The 18,479-nt window shown below is 45.6% G+C and overlaps 1 protein-coding gene across 1 annotated transcript in view; it reads left to right on the top strand.

The window, feature by feature from the left end:
- The first annotated feature begins 478 nt into the window (after window positions 1-478).
- ATXN10 (ataxin 10) overlaps window positions 479-18,479 on the top strand; it is a 159,224-nt gene continuing 141,223 nt past the window's right edge. Inside the window, exon 1 of the mRNA XM_034987309.1 lies at window positions 479-621. Coding sequence (XP_034843200.1) covers window positions 506-621 — 116 coding nt within the window. The 5' untranslated portion in view covers window positions 479-505. The remainder of the gene's footprint in view (window positions 622-18,479) is intronic.

The following is an 18,479-nucleotide window of genomic DNA, read 5'->3' as shown; positions in this document are numbered from 1 at the left end:
CCTGTACCCCTCTTGCCCGGGCCCCCCACGCCCGCATCTCCTCCTCAGGGCGCACCTGTCCCTGTACCCCTCTGGCCCGGGCCCCCCACGCCCGCATCTCCTCCTCAGGGCGCACCTGTCCCTGTCCCCCCACCGGCCAGGCTCTTCCTCCCCCACCCGCATCTCCCCCTCAGGGCGAGCCTGGGGCCGCGGCTCCTCCTCCTCTCAGACCCCACGCCCTCCCGTCGCCCCGCCCCCTCCCTCCCCCGAACTTCCGCTCGCACCCCCGCCCCTCAGGCGGGACTTCCGCTCGCGCCCCTCCCCCCCCGCGTCGTCCCTGTTGCCGCCCGAGGGGAGGCTGGAAGCCTGGCCTCGCGCTCTCCCTCCGGGTCTGAGCTGCAGCGGCGCGTAGGCGGCGGCGGCGGCCTTGTCCGGCGGCCGCGGGGCGCGCTCCCCCGCGCCTGCGCTCCCCCGCTCCTCCTCCTCCTCCTGCTCGTCGTCTTCGCCCGGCGCGGCGAGCGGCAAGATGGCGGCGCCCAGGCCGCCGCCCGCCCGGCTGTCCGGCGTCATGGTGCCCGCGCCCGTCCAGGACCTGGAGGCCCTGCGCGCGCTGACGGCGCTCTTCAAAGAGCAGCGGAACCGGTAACGGCCGGGCGGCGCGGGCGAGCGGGGAGCGGGCGCCCCTCGTCCCGGGCGGCGGGCGGCGGAGGCCTCCGCGGGGGGCCCGGGGGGCCGCGGGGGGCTGGCCCCCGCCCCCTCCCCCTCCCGCCGGCACAGGTGCGGAGCCGGGCGCAGGAGGGGGACCGTCCCAGACGAGCCCGGTGCCACCTGCCGCCCGGCTGCTGGCCGATCGCGCGCCGTGGGCCCCGGCCCGGAGCACTGGCGTGGCCCGCAGTCGCGGAGCGGCGTCCCGGCGGGGACGGGCGCGTGGATCGCCGTCGCTGCGCGGTGGGGACAGCCTTTCGGGGCTGGGGGCGGCGCAGGTTGGGGAGTGGGAGCTCCCTGGCCCGGGGGCGGGGGGCGGCGGCAAGACAGGCAAGTGCAAGGGGGCCCCGGCCTCCGGCGGACCTGCTTGGGGCTGGCCTTACAAGCTGTGTGGTGTTGGGCGATGTCTCCAAGCCTTAGGTTTTTTTGTTTTTTGTTTTTTGGTGTGTTTTTTGGTCTAAAATGGGACTATAACCTATAACTTAATTGCGGGGTTGTACAGAGGGATGAATGAAATAAATAAAGCATGTGGAAATACAAAGTATATGACGCTCTCAGTCGGTGCTTGTTTTATTGTGTTTTAGTCTTCTCTGGGCCTCAGTGTCCTCCTCTGTTTACGTGGGAATAACGTCGCACAGCATTTCCCTGCGAGGATTGCTGTAAGGGTTAAATGAGATGATGCATATCAGATCCTTAGTACAGAGTACTAAATAAATGTTAGCTGGTATTCTCATCCTTTAATACATGTGTTGACCATCCCCCATGTGCCAGGCTTGTGCTACGTGATGAAGTTGAAAAATGAAGTCCTTTACTGGGAAGTCCTGTTCTGGGGGGAGCTGGCAGATAATTTTATCGGTGGGGGTGTACACAAAGAGCACAGGAAGCAGGGACAGCTAGACGCGGGTTGGTCCAGATGATCAGTCCCCAGAGGCCCTCTAATCTTTAATGGGACAGCTTGGTCTGAACACTTCTCCCTTAGATCACAGTAGAAGCATTGAGCTTTTGAAGGCGTGGTAAAAGCCCAGGGTACTATGTGGACTTTTGGGGAGATAATTAATTGATAAGATACTCCTGGGAGATTTGTTGATTGAGGCAATGCTTCAGCACATCTATACCCTGGTAGACCTCCCTTTCAGTTGATTATTAGCCGTCAGCCATTTACTGAGCACCTACTCTGAAACAGGTTCTTTGCTAGGGGCTGAGGGTATAAAGGTGAATGTGGCATGATTGATCCCTTTTTTCAAGCGGGGTAGGGGAATCGCTGTGAAAACAAATTATAATGGTCTAGACAAGAAGGTGGTGGCACAGAGGGAATTTGTGGATCTGTTGGATAGATGGTGGGCAAGGAAAGGCCTTAGATTATTTTGGCTGCATGGCTTACAGATGAGAGGGCTAATTAGAACAGTGTATGCAAAGGGATCATATGCAGATTTTGTAGGGCTCCCGAGAGGATTAAATGAAATAACATAGGTAAGGTGTCTGGTACAGAGGTCTCGTTCAAACATCAGATCCCTCTTTATAACCTTTGGGATAAAATCCAAGACCCTGAGCCAGTTTACAAGGTCCTTCTTGAACTGTCGTGAGGGGAGTGGAAGGAGAGCCATTGAAGATTCTTTTTAGGGGGTGGCAAGATAAGTTCTGGGCATTAGAAAGAACTCTCTGCCATATTGGGGATAAATTAGGGAGGGTGAGGCTAGAGGCAGGAGACTTAAGAAGCTGATGTGGAAGCCCAAGTGAAAGAGAAAATTGCCTGAACTAGGACATTGTTAATGGGGATGGATAGGATAAATACTGAAAAATATTTACAAGGTTGAATGGACAGACATCAGGGTCCAATTGGATTGTTGGGGGAGAGTGAGCAAATGAAGCTTTCCACATTTGGATTGAGCTTTTCTGGGTCAGTGTCCTTGTTCCATGCAGAGTTTGGAGACCAGGGAGAGGTGAACTGCTGTGCAGGTCTTGGGATGGAGAGGCAGGATTGTGTGGTGGTGCAGAGAGCCCTCCATGAGGGTTTGTAAGGACAGGCTGTTGGTTCTGGTTCTGTCACTGCCTCTCTGTACTTCTTAGAGCAAGTTACTAGTTGCTTCTCCAGTGCAGGTGGACCCAGAGGGAGGATGGGCCAAGGTACCAGGTGCTGGATGGGACGCAAAGTGAAGCAAAATGAGCGGCATGTAGAAAACACCAGACAAAACAAAAACAGACTGAGCAAAGTAATTGATGGAACAAAAGATGAAAATCGTGGCTGAAGTAATATATTTTGTGGTACCTCCCATATGTTTGACGTTACAAACACTAGCTTCTGTGGTAGCTGGAGTAAGAGAAGCATCCTGCTGTAGAAGAACAAAAACTTGGGAACCACGTAGACCTGGACAGGACTTGTGGCTTATCTCTCTGGACTTACTTCTCGTCTTGAAAATGGGGATGAAACTGCTCACTTCGCAGAGTTATCTTGAGGATCTGTGACATTATATGTAGAGCATGGTGTTTCATGCCATTTATTTAATACCAGTAGTTAAAAAGTGGTTGGGTTGTAAGTGACCGAGAACCCAATTGTGTTTAATCTCTTGCTTTTTAGAAAGCAGTTGAAGCTGTTTCAGAAGTTATAATTTATTCTAATTTTTGGGTTTCCAGGGGAAGGGATCCCAGGCTCTCATTACAATTTCTAGCACCCCAAAGTGAACAGATACTCTTATCCCATTATAATGGTTTTTGATGTTCCACAAATTCTTTGATACTCCATCCTTCAAGAGGAGGAGGTTAATTCCTCATCCTCATGTAATATATATATATGTGTGTGTGTGTGTGTGTGTGTGTGACTTCTGAGACAAGGTCATAAACGGCAGTGCCGCTCCCTCTTTCCTCTCTCTTGAATCACTGACAAAGTCAGCTGCCATGTCATGAGGACACTCAAGTATCTGTGCAGAGAGATCTGTGTGGTGAGGAATGTGATGAACCATCTTGGAAGTAGATGATCTTAGTCCAGGGGAAACTTTCAGCCCTCTGTGCAACCTCATGAGACCCTAAGCCAGAACCACCCCACGCAGCCACTCCCAGATTCCTGACCCTCAGGCCTGTGCGAGACCCTAAGTGTTATCATTTTAAACAGCTATGTTTTGGGGTAATTTGTTATACTGCAATAGATCGTTAATATACCGATCTAAATTCTTCATGCTCTGGATTCCATAACCCACTTCTTGAATAGTATCTTAATCACAAAAATCCATAAAAAATTGCTTAGAGTCATAAAATCCCAGTATTAAGATACTGGGTGGTGCCGTTGGTTAAGCCTCTGACTCTTGGTTTCAGCTCAGGTCATGATCTCATTGTCGTGAGATTGAGCCCTGTGTTGGACTCTGTGCTCAGTGAGGAGTCTGCTTGAGATTCTTCCTCTCCCTCTGCCCCTCCTGCTGGTGCTCATGTCCACTCTCTCTCTGAAATAAATAAATCTTTTAAAGAAAAAGATAATACTCAACTATTCTCTGTGGAAGGTAATTCTGTTTCTTATTACATTTGTTTTATACCTTTTGTTTAATGTACATACCTGCATTTTTAACATTTAACAAGTGATTTTTCTTGCTGTGCTGTGAGTCTTTGCAAGTCATTAAATTCTTTTTGAAACAAAATAAGATATAAGTACATTAAAAATTCTATTTTGGGGTTTTTGCTGGAGGTTTTCCAACCCTTTAGTTACCTTCATGGTGTACCTCTACATCATCTCTCTCTGTGATGTAGCCAGATCCCCAGGTTAACATGTAGAGTTGAATGAAATTTGTTGTCTTACTCTATACCTCCACTGTCCATTAAGTAGCCATTAGCTGTATTGGATTTTAAATTAAATTAATTTAAATTTAAATTTAAAATTAGTTTAAATTAATTAGAAATAAGTAAAATGAATAATTGTGTTCCTTACTTGGACTAGCCACATTTCAAGTACTCGGTAACCACATGTGGTTAGTGGCTGCCCTTCTGGTCACTGCAGATGTGGAATGTTTTCATCCTTGTAGAAAGTTCTATGGGTAGCGCTGCTTACTCTTTTTTTCTGTGGAGAAGATTATGTTCTGGTTCTGAGCATTCCTGAACTAATGTAACATTTTGATACTACTTTCTCTAAATTCTGAAACTGATACCTCTTTGTTCTTCCATTTGATAAAATTGTGTTTGTTTTTTTTTTAAGATTTTATTTACTTATTTGAGAGAGAGAGCACAAGCAGGGAGGAGAGGCAGAGGGAGAAGCAGACTCCCCGCTGAGCAGGGAGCCTGATGTGGGACTCGATCCCGGGACGCTTAGATCGTGACCTGAGCTGAAGACAGATTTTAACCGACTGAGCCACCTCGGTGCCCCCATTTGATAAGCTTCTTGAATGAAGTGAGCATATCACATTCACTGTATCCGCAGCATCTAGCATGGAGTCTGATAATTAGAGGTGCTTGACAAATTTTTGTGGAATTGCTGGTATATGTGTATAGCTTATTACTCATTGTGCATGCTTGGTCTTTTCTTCCAACCTCATTTAAAATATATGTGTATGTATAGGCATATATATGTATGTATGTATGTATACATACATATTTTTTAGCTTTTGTCAGGATGGCTTATTTTTCCTCCTTAATCTGTGTTAAGTTAAAATTGTTTTTCTGGGGGTGCCTGGGTGGCTCAGTCGGTTGGGCATCTGCCTTGGCTCGGGTCGTGGTCCCGGGGTCCTGGGATCAAGTCCCGCGTCGGGCTCCCTGCCCGGTGGGGAGCCTGCTTCTCCCTCTCCTCCCTGCTTGTGCTCTCTCTCTCTATCTCCATCTGTCTCTCTCAAATAAATAAAATCTTACAAGAAAAATAAAATTGTTTTTCTTTTTACTTTGTTCCAGGTTTTGTACATCCCATCGAATAGTACAGCTGTTTTCCCTCCATCCTTCTGAACCCCTTTGCCATATAAACTGTTTCCTTTGTTTTAAAGAGAGCACTTATTATATTGTAACATACTTCGTATTATTTTGTAGTGATTTTTTACTGATTCTCTGCCTCCTTCCAGAATAGGAGGCCCAGGAGGGTAGAGATGTTTGGCTTTTGTTTGAATTATTCTGTTGGATAATGCTTCTTGAATTTGAATTTTTTCATCAGTACATCAGCTGGTATTTCTTCAAATGTTGCTTCTTCCCCATTCTTGCCTTTCCTTCTAGGACTCCACTTACCCATGTTAAACCTTTCACTATATATATATATATATATATATATATATATATATATTAAAGATTTATTTATTCGTGAGAGCGAGAGAGAGCATGTGTGCACGCGGAGAGGGACAGAGGGAGAGAATCTTCAAGTAGACTCCCCGCTGAGCACAGAGCCTGTCTCGGGGCTCGATCTCACAACCTGAGGTCATGACCTGAGCTGAAACCAAGAGTTGGATGCTTAACTGACTGAGCCACCCTGGGGCCCCATCACTATATTTTATATGTATCACAGGCTCCTTTCTCTATTGTCCCTTCTCAGAGTTTCTGTTTGAAAATTTGCTACTAATCTGCTTTCTAGTTTTCTGATCCTCTCTTCTGCTGTGTTTAGTCTACTGTTATCTGCTGTGTTCTTAGTTTCAGATACTGTATTTTTAAGTTATCATATTGCAGAAAAAAGATTACTTCTTGAACATATTAATTATAGTTGATTAATTATAGTTTCAAATTATAGTTATTTGAAAGAATGTGCCTGAGGGGGCGCCTGGGTTGCTCAGTCGGTTAAGCATCTTGGTTTCAGGTCAGATCTTGATCTCATTGCTAGTTCAAGCCCCATGTTGGTCTCCACACTCTGTGTGGGGCCTACTTAAAAGCAACCAAAAAAAATGTGCCTGATAACTTTCTCTTGTCAGTTTTTCTTGTATTCAGTAATTTGGTCCTGTCTCTTTTATTGAACACTGAATGTTGTGTAGGAAAAATTGAGGCCATTTCTAGATATCTTCCCTTTGACGAATATCTGCAAACTCAAAACCAGAATCAGTCTAAAAACTATTTCTTTTAATAATGATGGTGGAACGGGCGCCTGGGTGGCTCAGTTGGTTGAGCGACTGCCTTCAGCTCAGGTCATGATCCTGGAGTCCCGGGATCGAGTCCCACATCGGGCTCCCTGCTCGGCAGGGAGTCTGCTTCTCCCTCTGACCCTCCCCCCTCTCATGTGCTCTCTCTCTCTCTCATTCTCTCTCTCAAATAAATAAATAAAATCTTAAAAATAATGATGGTGGAACAACTTGATATCTAATTGGAATAAAATGACCTTTGGCCCACATACTGCACCATCCACAAAAAATACCTCAACATAAAAGCTAAAACTATAAAGTGTTGGGAAGAAAACATGGGAGAATATCTTTGTGACCTGGAGTGTAGGTAAACATTTCTTATCCAGCACACAGATAACACCATGCAAGAAAAAATTGACTTTATCAAATTAGACTTTGTCAGAATTAAAAACTTACATTCATCTCTAGATACCATTAAGAAAATGAAAAGGCAAGCCATAAACTGAGAAAATATTTGCAATTCATATATCTGACAAAGGACATGTTTTAGAATATACAAAGTGCTCCTACAACGCAATAGTAAAAAGACGGACCTAATTAAAAAATTGGGTGAAAAAATTCTATGCTTCACAAAAGAAGATACAGTACATAAGTGTCCAACAAACATAAAGTGCTCAGTGTTATTAGTCATTAAGGAAATGAAAATTAAAATGAGATACCACTTTACATTCTTTAGGATAGCTGTAACAGCAAAAAAAGGAAAGTAAGTGTTGGTGAGGATGTGGAGAAATTGGAACGCTTGGACATTCTTAGTGGGAAAGGTAAATGGTGTAGCTACTATGGAAAGGGGCTTGGTAGCTCCTCAAAAGGCTAATGTGACTCAGCAGTCCCACTCATAGGCATGTATCACAGACACAACTGAGAGCGGAGGCTCCAGCACATACTTGTGTGCCCGCGTTTGGTGTGCATAACTCAGTGGCCAAAAGATGGAAACAACCCAAGTGTCCACCAGCAGATGAGTGGATACACAAAATGTGGTCTATCCACACATTGAAATATTATTGAGCAATAAAAAGGAATGAAGTGTTGATCCGTGCTATACGATATGGATGAACCTTGAAAACATGCTCAGTAGAGGAAGCTAGACATAAAAGGACAAATACATGATCCCACTTTTATAAAGTACCTAGAATTAGGCAAATTGGAGATAGCACATTAGAGGTTACCAGTGGTTGGGGGTGGGGAGGAGTTAATGCTTAATGGCTATAGAGTTTCTATTTGGGGTATTCAAAAAGTTTTGGCATTAGATGGTGGTGGTGGTTGCACAACAATGTGAATGTAATTCGAACCACTGAATTTTACACTTAAAAATGGTCAAAATGGCAAAATTTATGTTAGATACACAGTAGTTTCCGCCCCCACCTTATTCTTGGGGGACATGTTCCAAGGCCCTCAGTGGGTACCTGAAATTGTAGATAGTACTGAATCACATATATACTATGTTTTTTCCTATCCATACTGTCTATGATAACATTTAATTTATAAATTAGGCACAGTAAGAGATTAACAGCAACAAACAGTAAAATAGAACAATAATAGCATACTGTAATAAAAGTTTTTGTGAATGTGGTCTCCCTCAGAATATCTTTCTGTGCTGTATTCACCCTTCCTGTGATGACGAGATGATAAAGCACCTACCTGCTGGTGTGAATGATGTAGGCGTTGGGGTGTAGCGTTAGGCTGCCATTGACCTGATGGTACATCAGAAAGCGGGCATCTGCTTCTGGACTGTGGTTGACTGCAGGGTAACTGAAACTGTGGAAGGTGAAGTTGTGGATAAGGGCACGGGGGCTACTGTATTTTACCACAATAAAAAAATTAATGCAATATACAAAAATCCATCAAATTATACCTTTGAAATGGGTGAATTACATACTATGTAAATTGTATCTCAAGCTTTTATTTTTAAAAATTTAAAATTAATTTTTGAGAGGGGGGAGGGGCAGAAAGTCCGGAGTGGAGCCTGACGTGGGGCTCGATCCCATAACCTTGAGATCATGACCTGAGCTGAAATCAAGTGTCAGATGCTTAACCGATTGTGCCCCCAGGCGCCCCTCAATAAAGCTTTTATAAACCAAACCATAATGAGATACCTTTGCATACCCATTGGAACGGCTAAAATTAAAATGACTAACAGAACCACATTTTGGTGAGGATGTGGAGCAACTGGAAGTCTCATAAATTGCTGGTGGGAGTGTAAATGGTACACCTGCCTTGGGAAACATTTTGGGAGTTCTTTGTGAAGTTTATTATATACCTGCCTATGACTCTAGGTATTCACCTAAGAGAAACAAGAACATATGTCCACAAAAGACATAAAAAAAATTCTTGTAGTAGCTCTATTGATAATAGCCAAACACTAGGAACATTTCTGTTGTCCACCAGTGGGGAATGGCTAAAACTAGTTGGTAATTTAAATGAATGAACCACCAGCAAACAGTATGGAGGGATCTCAGGGACATGCTGAGTGAAAGAAGCCAGACACATATGTAGTATGTAATTTTGTGTTTATGAAGTTCTACAATTGGCAAGGCTAATCAGTGGTGATAGAGATCTGAACAGTGGTTGTCAAAAGAGGTTGGGGATTGACTGGAAAGGAACATGAGGGAATTTCTGGAGCAAAGGAAATGTGCTTTATGTAGGTGGGGGTATTGGTTGCCTGGGGGCATGCATTTGTCACAACTCATTAAACTACCGTGATTTGTGTATTTCACTGTATGTAAAATTGTATCTCAGTTTTCTGCCTGTAAGTTATGACCCTTCTCACCAGTCCCCAAAAGAAAATGGGTATTATAATGCCTGCCTTGTAGGGTTGATTGATGTAGGTATCAAGAGTGTGCTGTGTGTGGAGAGTCCAGAATGGTGCCTGGTAATGAAGCCGGTGCCCAGCAGGCACGGACATTGCAGGCTCTGGTCCGGGTGCGAAGTGAAAAGAAATGTGTGGTAACTCTTGAGAATTTTGTGTATTTTAAAGTCGTGCTTGTAAAGTCTTTAATTTCATCTCATTTCCATGGTCAGATTCTTGTTTTAATAGGCTTTTGGAACTGCCTCTGAAACTTTGGGATAAGAAATAGGTCTAAGAACAAGAAACTCAATGGAAGAAAAATGGTTTTTCAGATCCAAGATGTGGGCAGTAATTTCATGCCACAATTGTAATTCCTTGGTAGAAAAGTATTTTAGCAATATTAAATAATTTTAAGAAGCTATAAGAACTTCCAGTAAAAAAAGCAAATACTTGAAAGTAACAGTGTTGTGACTTAGGCAGAGGAATTTAGATGAGTTTGCATGGAGTGACTGCTTCAGGAACTGACATTTAAAACAACCATACTTGTGTACTCTTTGGAAAAGGAAATTGAAGCTTTTCATTAGTTTTCTTCCTAGTGTTTTGTTGGTTTAAACTTTTGACGAATCAAAACCACAAATACGTAATAATGTCCATGCCTTTATGGAAGATGATAGAACAGATGATCTAACAAGTACCCATGCAGTTCACTTGCACAGTTAAGGTTTTGTCTTGTTCTCTCAAAGTCCAAAATGGTACTGATCCTCTTAATGTCCTCCAGATGAGAACAAATTACAAGGTAGCAGCTTAAAACCACACACATTTATTATTTCACACGGTTTGTGAGGGTCAGGAATTGCTTGGCTGGGTGGACCTGGCTTAGTGTGTCTCCTGAGGTCGCAGTCAGGCTGTCCACCCGGTCATCCAGCCTCTGAAGGCCTGACTGGCTGGAGCCCCGATCCCAGGCTCTCGCCAGGCTTTGGGCAGAGGCTTCAGTCCTTGCCACGTGGACCCTTCTCTAGGGCTGCTGACGCCATCGATCCAAGAGAGTGTGCTCAAGATGGACGCTGGAGCGTCTTTATAATCTTGGAAATGACCTACCCTTTCTGCTGCATATTGTCATGGTCACGAGAGGGATCACACATCAGGGCATGGTCACCAGGAGGGGGGGATTGTGGTGGGAGGGCTCTGTTTCACTGTCCAGTCCCATGACTTCGTAAGTGACACCCTATATGCTGTATGCGCTACAGTTTGCATGTCATATTTACATTACGTTTTTGAATGCCGCCAGTTTTCACGCATGGAGAGCTAGAGCGTTAATTGCGGCAGTTGTTAAGTATACCAGCACAGGAATACATTATAATTTACCCTTTTACTTACTGATGGATATTTGGATGGCCTTGGAGTTTTTGAATTCCTACCGCACTCTTCTTTCTCCAAATGCAGGGGAGGCCCATCCTAGCGCTGACTGTCGCGTGTTGGCCCTGATCACCACACGGTGTAGGGGGCTTCTGCCTGTCCTGAGCATGCTCCACTCCTTGGTTTTAGACCTGATTGTAGCTGAGCGTTTACATTCAGTTTTTGAGTATGGACATATGTGTCTTGTTTTAAAGCCGGGCTGTGTATTTATATATTTTAAAAAGAACCGTGATTACGTTGTTTGGAATGGAGGGGAGATGTGTCAGGTGTGACAGGCATCTCTGGCGCAGTTCCTGGTCCGTTTTGGGTGATCAGTACATGTCAAACTGCATAGCGCAATGAGAACCCAGTGGCTGTGATGAGAGCACCCCTTCTGAGCGCTGTCCGAGAGCCAGTCAGTAATGATTATTCTGGTTACTTCAAAGCTTTTAGTTTGGTTTACTTTTATTTCATCACTTCACACGTGCCAGTGTTTAGAACTGCAATGGTAGCTGATCCAGTGTTAAGAGCTATAGTCAGCACTTAACATAGCAAGAGCTCAGATGCTAGGATACTGAGTTTGTAAGTATGAATGTCTTATGCCTTCCTTCCTTTGCACATACACACACCTAATTTTCCCTTCAAGATTTAATTACCATTTCACCTCCTACTGAAAGCCTGCCTCCTGCCCTGTTTTCCCTGTGGCACTCTGTGCTTCCCTCTTTGAAAGAGCTTCCCGGAATGTTGTAATCAGTCACCTGCCAGCCCCACTGGAATGAAAGCAGCCTGAGGGCAGGCATCTACTTATTTACCTCTGTATTCTCAGGACCTGCTTGAAGCGCTAGCACAGAATGAGCACTTGATGGGGTTTTTATTATTTCTTGAATATTTAATTTTCTTGAGTCATTAGGTATAAAAAGAGAGTGTAGACAAAAGACTTTAGCAAGGAAGGTATAGAAAAAATGCCAAATATGACAGAGGACTATGATTTCAAAGGTAAAAAAATGCCTTGGTATTCCTAATTGCTTGTATAACTACGTTGACAAACTTTCACAAGGGGAATAGAATGAGCACGTTAGAGGTCATCATATATAGAACCCAAAAATAACCTATCCGTCTGTGTATACACATACTCACATAGGTTTTCCCCAAACATTACTGAGCCTCTGGCCAGCAAGAATCTTTGGCTGCACCAAAAACAAAAACAAAAAAATGAAACAAAACGAAAAACCCAAAAAAACCCACACGAGTCGTCAGCTTCGCTAAGGTCACCATATGGCATCTTGACTCAACCATGATTCAGATCAGCTTTGTTGAGAGAGAACATCAATTAAGTGACGCTGTAAAAAGCACTTTGCAGAGTAGGATGACAGTTTCCTTTATTTTTACCTAGGCCATGAGCTGGAGGACCACATGGAACGATTTGGTAAGGTGTTCTGACTCAACTTCAAAACACAGATGTGGTCAGGGTGAGCCACCCTCACATTCAATTATCTTAAATGGACAAAACAGACAGGAAGACGTTGGAGCCAGCAAGTCAAAGTAAATAAGGCTGGGGCTGTGACCACCAATGCCCTCAGAGCAGAATTTCTCAGCTCCTCATTCTTCCAGTCTTTTGTAGTGGTCCCTGGACTTTGGGCAAGGAAACTCACACAGAGGCCCAGGAACCCCGGGCCCGCCTGCACTGAGTCAACCTCTGCCCGCCACAGGCCTGGATAAGTCATGTCCGAGTTCAGGAGCCCGTGTGTGAGCCAGTGAGGCTCTTATCGCAGCCCCCGAGCCGTTGGCGTGTGTCGGGCACAGGGAAGTGCCTGGCATGCAATAAGCACGATTTAAGTGTTCGTGGTTGTCATCGTCCTTGAGAGTATTTACAGCTTTATCGAAGGACGTTAAAGAGGACAAATGGTAAGATATACCATTACATGATGGAAAACCTCAGCGCAAAGACATCCACTCTCCCCAGAGTGACTTGTGGTTTCAGTGCCCCTGAAAATAAAATCTCGACAGGCGTATTGGTGGAAATTCACAAGCTGATTTTCTCATTTATATGGTGAACGAGGTTTTATGTTACTCCCCGATTCCCTTAAGGCTTTGTATGAACCCTTTTCTGACTCCTCAGCTCTGAAAGCCCTTCGTGTTTGCCCTCCACAAAATTCTATGCATCCTCATTTTCTTCTCTGAACATTGATCTTCTTGATCGAAGTGAAATACGCTTGCCTCTGAGGGATGCCTTTCCAGAAGGTCTTCCAAGTGGGAGGCTGTTTTCTCTCTCCAGCGTACCGTGGGCTTGAAGGCGTGCTAGGCATTCTCCTTGATGGTCCTGGCTGCTTTCAGATCTTCTCCTCTGGAAGCCTTCCAGCTTTCCATCTCACGCCATCATTGTGTACCCCATGTGTGACCACTTTGGCCGCTAGAAGAATTCCCTGGGTCACTTCACCTCGTTCCTTGAAGAGTGAACCCTAGGCCACTGTTAACTCTGCGCTGCTTATCTGATCTTAAATCTTGGTTATTTCGGTATTCACATAGATCACCATTCTGTTACTCTAGCCTTTTTGTTTCTTGTCTTTCTGCCAATGAGCTTGACCACCACCCTGCCTAACCACAGACTGCCAGCACCACCCAGGCCTTATCACTAACTAGAGCTGCCTTCCTGCCACAGTCTCTGGCCCCCTGTTTGATCTTTTCTAGGTCACCTCCCCCAAGGGTCTTCAGTACGACCAGGGCCTACAGTCTGTTGATCCTACTACTTTTTCTGTTTCTGTTGAAATTTTAAGTAGGCTCCACACCCAACGTGGGGCTCGAACTCACAACTCTGAGATTAAGAGTCCCGTGCTCTACCGACCGAGCCAGCCAGGCGCCCCGATCCTACCACTTCTATTTCCTGTCCCTTCTGTTCCTCAGGTTCACATTTTCCTTCTTGACCCACGTTAGACTGACGGGTCGGTAATAAAAGCATTGGCTTGTGTATCCACCCTTGGTTCCCTTGTCTCTGCCTCAGGCTTCCCTGGGACGACTGCAGCTCTGGTTAGAGCTGGCTGTGTCCTCTGCCTGCACCCAGGTGACTGCGCAGGGCTGGAGAAAAGCTTACAGCCATGCTCACCGGTCTTGCAGGAAGCTGACGATCCTTACGGAACCGTGCTGATGGGTCTGTGTGTAGATTGGTCACGAGCTTGCCTTAGTGCTGCCTGGCAGTCCTCCTGTCTCTCCCTAGTCCATTCGGTCTCCTGCTGTCCTGGTCAACCAGGTCACACCTTTCGCTTTCCTTAACTTTCCGTTGTCTCTCCCTCATCCTCACTCCTGGCTTCCTATTTTACTGAGAAGAAGGAAGCAACCAGAAGGTAATTTCCAGGACTCCCCATCACCCTCTCTCCCCAGCCACCTGTATCCGTGCCCATCACCTGCCTTCCCTTCTGGCGCTGTGGATGAACGACCCTGCTCTGAATGCCACCACCCTCGGACCTGCACACTCTACTTCACTCCCTTTTGCATGCATTGCTCCAGTAATTCTCCCCCCCTTCTTAAATCATCAGTTTTACCCTTTCTGTTGGATTATTTTCATCTGATTATACATCTGTAATTTTTCCCATTGTGAGAAAACTATTTTCTTGAGCTGTGATCCCATTTTTCTTCTCCCTTTTATAATGGAACTTCTCCAAAGAGTGATTTATATTTACCTACCTCAGTTTCTCATTTGAACCCCATTCTATGTTGCTAACCAGCGGTGTTCTTCTTCAGTTCTTCGCTCCCTGGACCTACCAGCTGTGTTTGATGGAGTTGCTCACATCTTTCTCCTTGAAACACTTTCTTCGACCGCCTTGCATGCCACCACCCTCTTCTGAATCGCCTCCCTTGTTGACTGCTCCTTCCTGGCTCCCAGGGCTCGGTCCTCAGACCTCTTCTCTCTCCTCCCTGTGCTTACTTCACTCCCGAGTGACCTCGTTCAGTCTCGTGCTTCAATACTCTCCGTCTGCTGGTAGCTGTAACATTTTGCCCAGGCTGAGCTTTCCTTCTGAACTCCAGACTTGTGGATTCCCTTGCCTCCCGCATGGTTCATTGTTTCTGGAAAGCACCTCCAGCCTCACCAGTCCCAGCCTGCGGAGCCCCCCACCCCCTGGATACCTCCAGGCAGCCTTCTCACTTTCAGTGAGGAGCTGCACAGACATCTTTTGTGATGTTGCTCAGGCCACAGTTCTGGAGTCCTCCCTGAATCCCCTTTCTCAGATGGCCCTCGTGACAATTTTCTCATCAGATCTCGTCGGCTCTATCTTGAGAATATATCCAGAGTCTGATCTCTGCTTACTCTGCTGCTGCCATTCTTTTCCTAGAACAGGGTCCTAACTGGTCTTCTGGTGCCTTCTCTTCCTCCCCTGTGGCCTGTTCATCACAGAGCAGCCAGAGGGGTCCCTCAGAATCAAGGGCTCTAGAGCCCTCCGTGGCTTCCTGTCAGGATACAAGCCGAAGTCCTTCCAGCTCGTGCGGTGTGGTTCCATCTTGCCTCCGACTCAGGTTACCTTTCCATTCCCTCGTCGGGCTGCCTCTCCGCGAGCCCTCCGTCTTCCCTGTGATGCACCAGATACGCCTTTGCCTTCCATCCATGTCTCCCAGGAAGGGGCCCGGCGTTTCCTTACCGTCTCTGGTTCTGTGCTCAAAGACCACTTTTCTGAATAAGGTTTTAATAAGGTTCTTAATGAGGCCTTATGTACAAAATCTTTCTCTGCCTGAGAATATGAAGACATTCTCCATACATTTTCTTCCAGAGCTTTGTAATGTTGGCTGTAGCATGTAATCCTAGATGCATCTGGAGTTCCTTTCTCTGTCTGGTTATATAGGTGAGGGCCCAGTTCCATTTTCCCCATATGGCTAGTGGTTGCTGCGGCCCCACAGAGTGGCCCAGCCCCCCACAGATCCCGTGGCCCTGCTGTCACTCGTCAGGTTGCTTTGACTGCAGTGCTGTTCCTGGACACTCCAGCCAGTGGTTTAACTTTCCACCTGTGTGCCAGTTTCACCTTTTCTTGGCTTCTTTCACTCGGCATCGTGCATTTGCGACTCAATTCTGACGAGAGGTGAGTTTTGACTGTAGTGAGGACAGTGGGAAAGGGGGAAGCATGTCATTTTTGGGGGGAGTGGGGAGAGGACTGATGTGTGTGGACTCTTTAAAGCAGGGGTGCTAGACTGGTCTGGGGGCCACGTTGGGCCCACCTTTTATGAATGTCTGTGTCTTTTTCTTTTTTGTCTTCAATGCCCTGTGAGTAGGTTTTACATTTTTAAATGGTTGGGAAAAATACACTTTGTGGCACATGAAAACTGCATGAACTTTGTCAGTGCCCCTCAGTGGAGCTTTATGAGCACTCAGCCATGTTCGTCCGCTCAGGTGTTGTCTGTGGCAGCCCTGTCTGTCGAAGCCGGGACACACGTGGGCGGGCCCTCCAGTCCCAAGTGCTTGACGCCCTGGCCTTTTCTAGATAAACGGTTGGACTGCGCTGTCAGGGACAGCTTGAGAGTTCCAGATGGAACAGAAGAGGGAAGGAAGAGAGCTTGAGGTCTACAAAGATGAATCTCAGAATTCTGCCACAGGCGGTTTCTGGCAGGAGAAGCAAATGTTTTTATTTTCTGTTTTATTTTGTTCAGTCCAGCTGGTTAGATCAGTAAGCAGGGTGCGGGGAGGGGTGGGGGGGAGATTGTGGTTTTAAATAACAACCAGTGATTTTTTTTTTTTCCTGCTGCAAGGGTTTATTATTATGTTTAGTCTACAAATTTGATCTTTTAAGAAAAATGCACAAAATATTCAGTTGAAACCTCATTTCTGGTTCATCAAATTTCAAATATATTTTCCTGTGCTGAACAATATATTCTAGTGCTGTCGAAAACACAGCCAAATGATTTGTCTTTGTTCATTTATACACACTCTGTAATTTTTTGAAAACCAAGATTAAGATACAAAATATCAACAAAACCACCAGTGATTCTTATTTTAATCTTGGAACTTGGGTGCAAGGTATAGAATCCATCTTTTCTCAAGCAGGGAAGTCTCAGCAGGGCAGGGCAGTGATGAGCCTTTGGTTTCCTTTTCAGTAGGAGGCCCAGCCTGACGAATGACTGACTGGAAAATGTGTGTGCACAGGGGACCGCGGGCCTATCTAATCTCTGACATACGGTCATGGGGAGTTTTCTTTAATTTTACTCAGACGGGACTTGCCAAGATTAAACCTACAGATCTGTTCAAACTTGAAGGAAATGAAATTCTATCTTTTGTAGAATTCAAAGGCTTTTTTTTTGTAATGTAACATTTCATCTGTACGTTGTCTTCGGGGTATGCATTCCTATCTAATAGGAATGTCTAACAGTTGAATTTTAATTGTCCTCCTAAGTACTTTCTGCCTTCTGTGAATACAGTAGCTAAGCTTTTTAAAGTCTGAATATTTTGTGTTAGTTTGGTTAGAGCAGAAGTGACAGCAATTATGATCATTAATAGTAACATTTGTAATATGGAACGATTGATCTTTACTGTTCCACTGTCGTTAATCATTTCACATATTTAGCCGCATTGTCTTGACTGTGAACTTAGAACTTGAAGACAGAGTACATTAGGGCTATTTGGATCTGTTATACCAAATAGCTTTCTTTCAAGGCTGTCGAGGAATACAGAAGTATATACAAGACTGTTAGATGCTTTCCTAGTTCTTTTTTTTTTTCTTAATATTTTATTTCTTTATTTGAGAGAGAGAATGAGATAGAGAGAGCATGAGACGGGGGAGGGCCAGAGGGAGAAGCAGACTCCCCGCCGAGCAGGGAGCCCGATGCGGGACTCGATCCCGGGACTCCAGGATCATGACCTGAGCCGAAGGCAGTCACTTAACCAACTGAGCCACCCAGGCGCCCTGCTTTCCTAGTTCTTACTGGTAGCGAGTGAAAGCTCTTTCTGTCTGCATCTGATGAAAGTTGTTCATGTATTGTACACAAAGATGGTGAGTCAAGTCTATAACCATTTATTATATCACTCTCAAGGAAAGGGTTTTTTCCTTCTACTCTTTCTAGGGGAGCCAGACATCCAACAAATAGTCTTTGCTATCGGGAAATTTAAAATATGGTCAGTCGGGTTACATTCCCTCTTTAAGCTCATCTGTTGTGTCACCTGTGGAGAAGGAGAAATTAGATGTTTGTTAAGTCTCAGTCATAAGATACCTACATTTTACTGAAAACATGACCTTTTTTCGAGGATAAAGGAGATATGCAGGCCAGGATATATGGATTCCCTAACGGGAATGGAAGAGGAGAACGGATACCTCGATTGTTCTCCATCTCCGGTTGCTGCCACCCCGTGCACTAAGTCCCCTGCTCACCTCGGCTGGTGCCTGGCTCAGGGTGCATGCTCAGTATGCACCTGTGAGGCAGGCAGATGCCACCGAGCGTGCGGAATGTCTCATCACTGTTTTCAACTTGAATAAATACAATTAGTGAATGCCAGATCTGGGCCCTAGAGATACAGAAAAAAATAGGATAGGCTCTGTTTTCCCGTGATTTATGGGCCAGTGGGGGATCTGGGCTGGAGAAGTGAG

This window comes from Mirounga leonina, unplaced genomic scaffold, assembly GCF_011800145.1.
Source record: "Mirounga leonina isolate KUSES-001 unplaced genomic scaffold, KU_Mleo_1.0 Mir_418, whole genome shotgun sequence".
In the NCBI taxonomy this organism is placed as follows: domain Eukaryota; kingdom Metazoa; phylum Chordata; class Mammalia; order Carnivora; family Phocidae; genus Mirounga; species Mirounga leonina.
The sequence above is the reverse complement of the archived record's forward strand: the minus strand, read 5'-3'. Positions and strand labels throughout refer to the sequence as shown.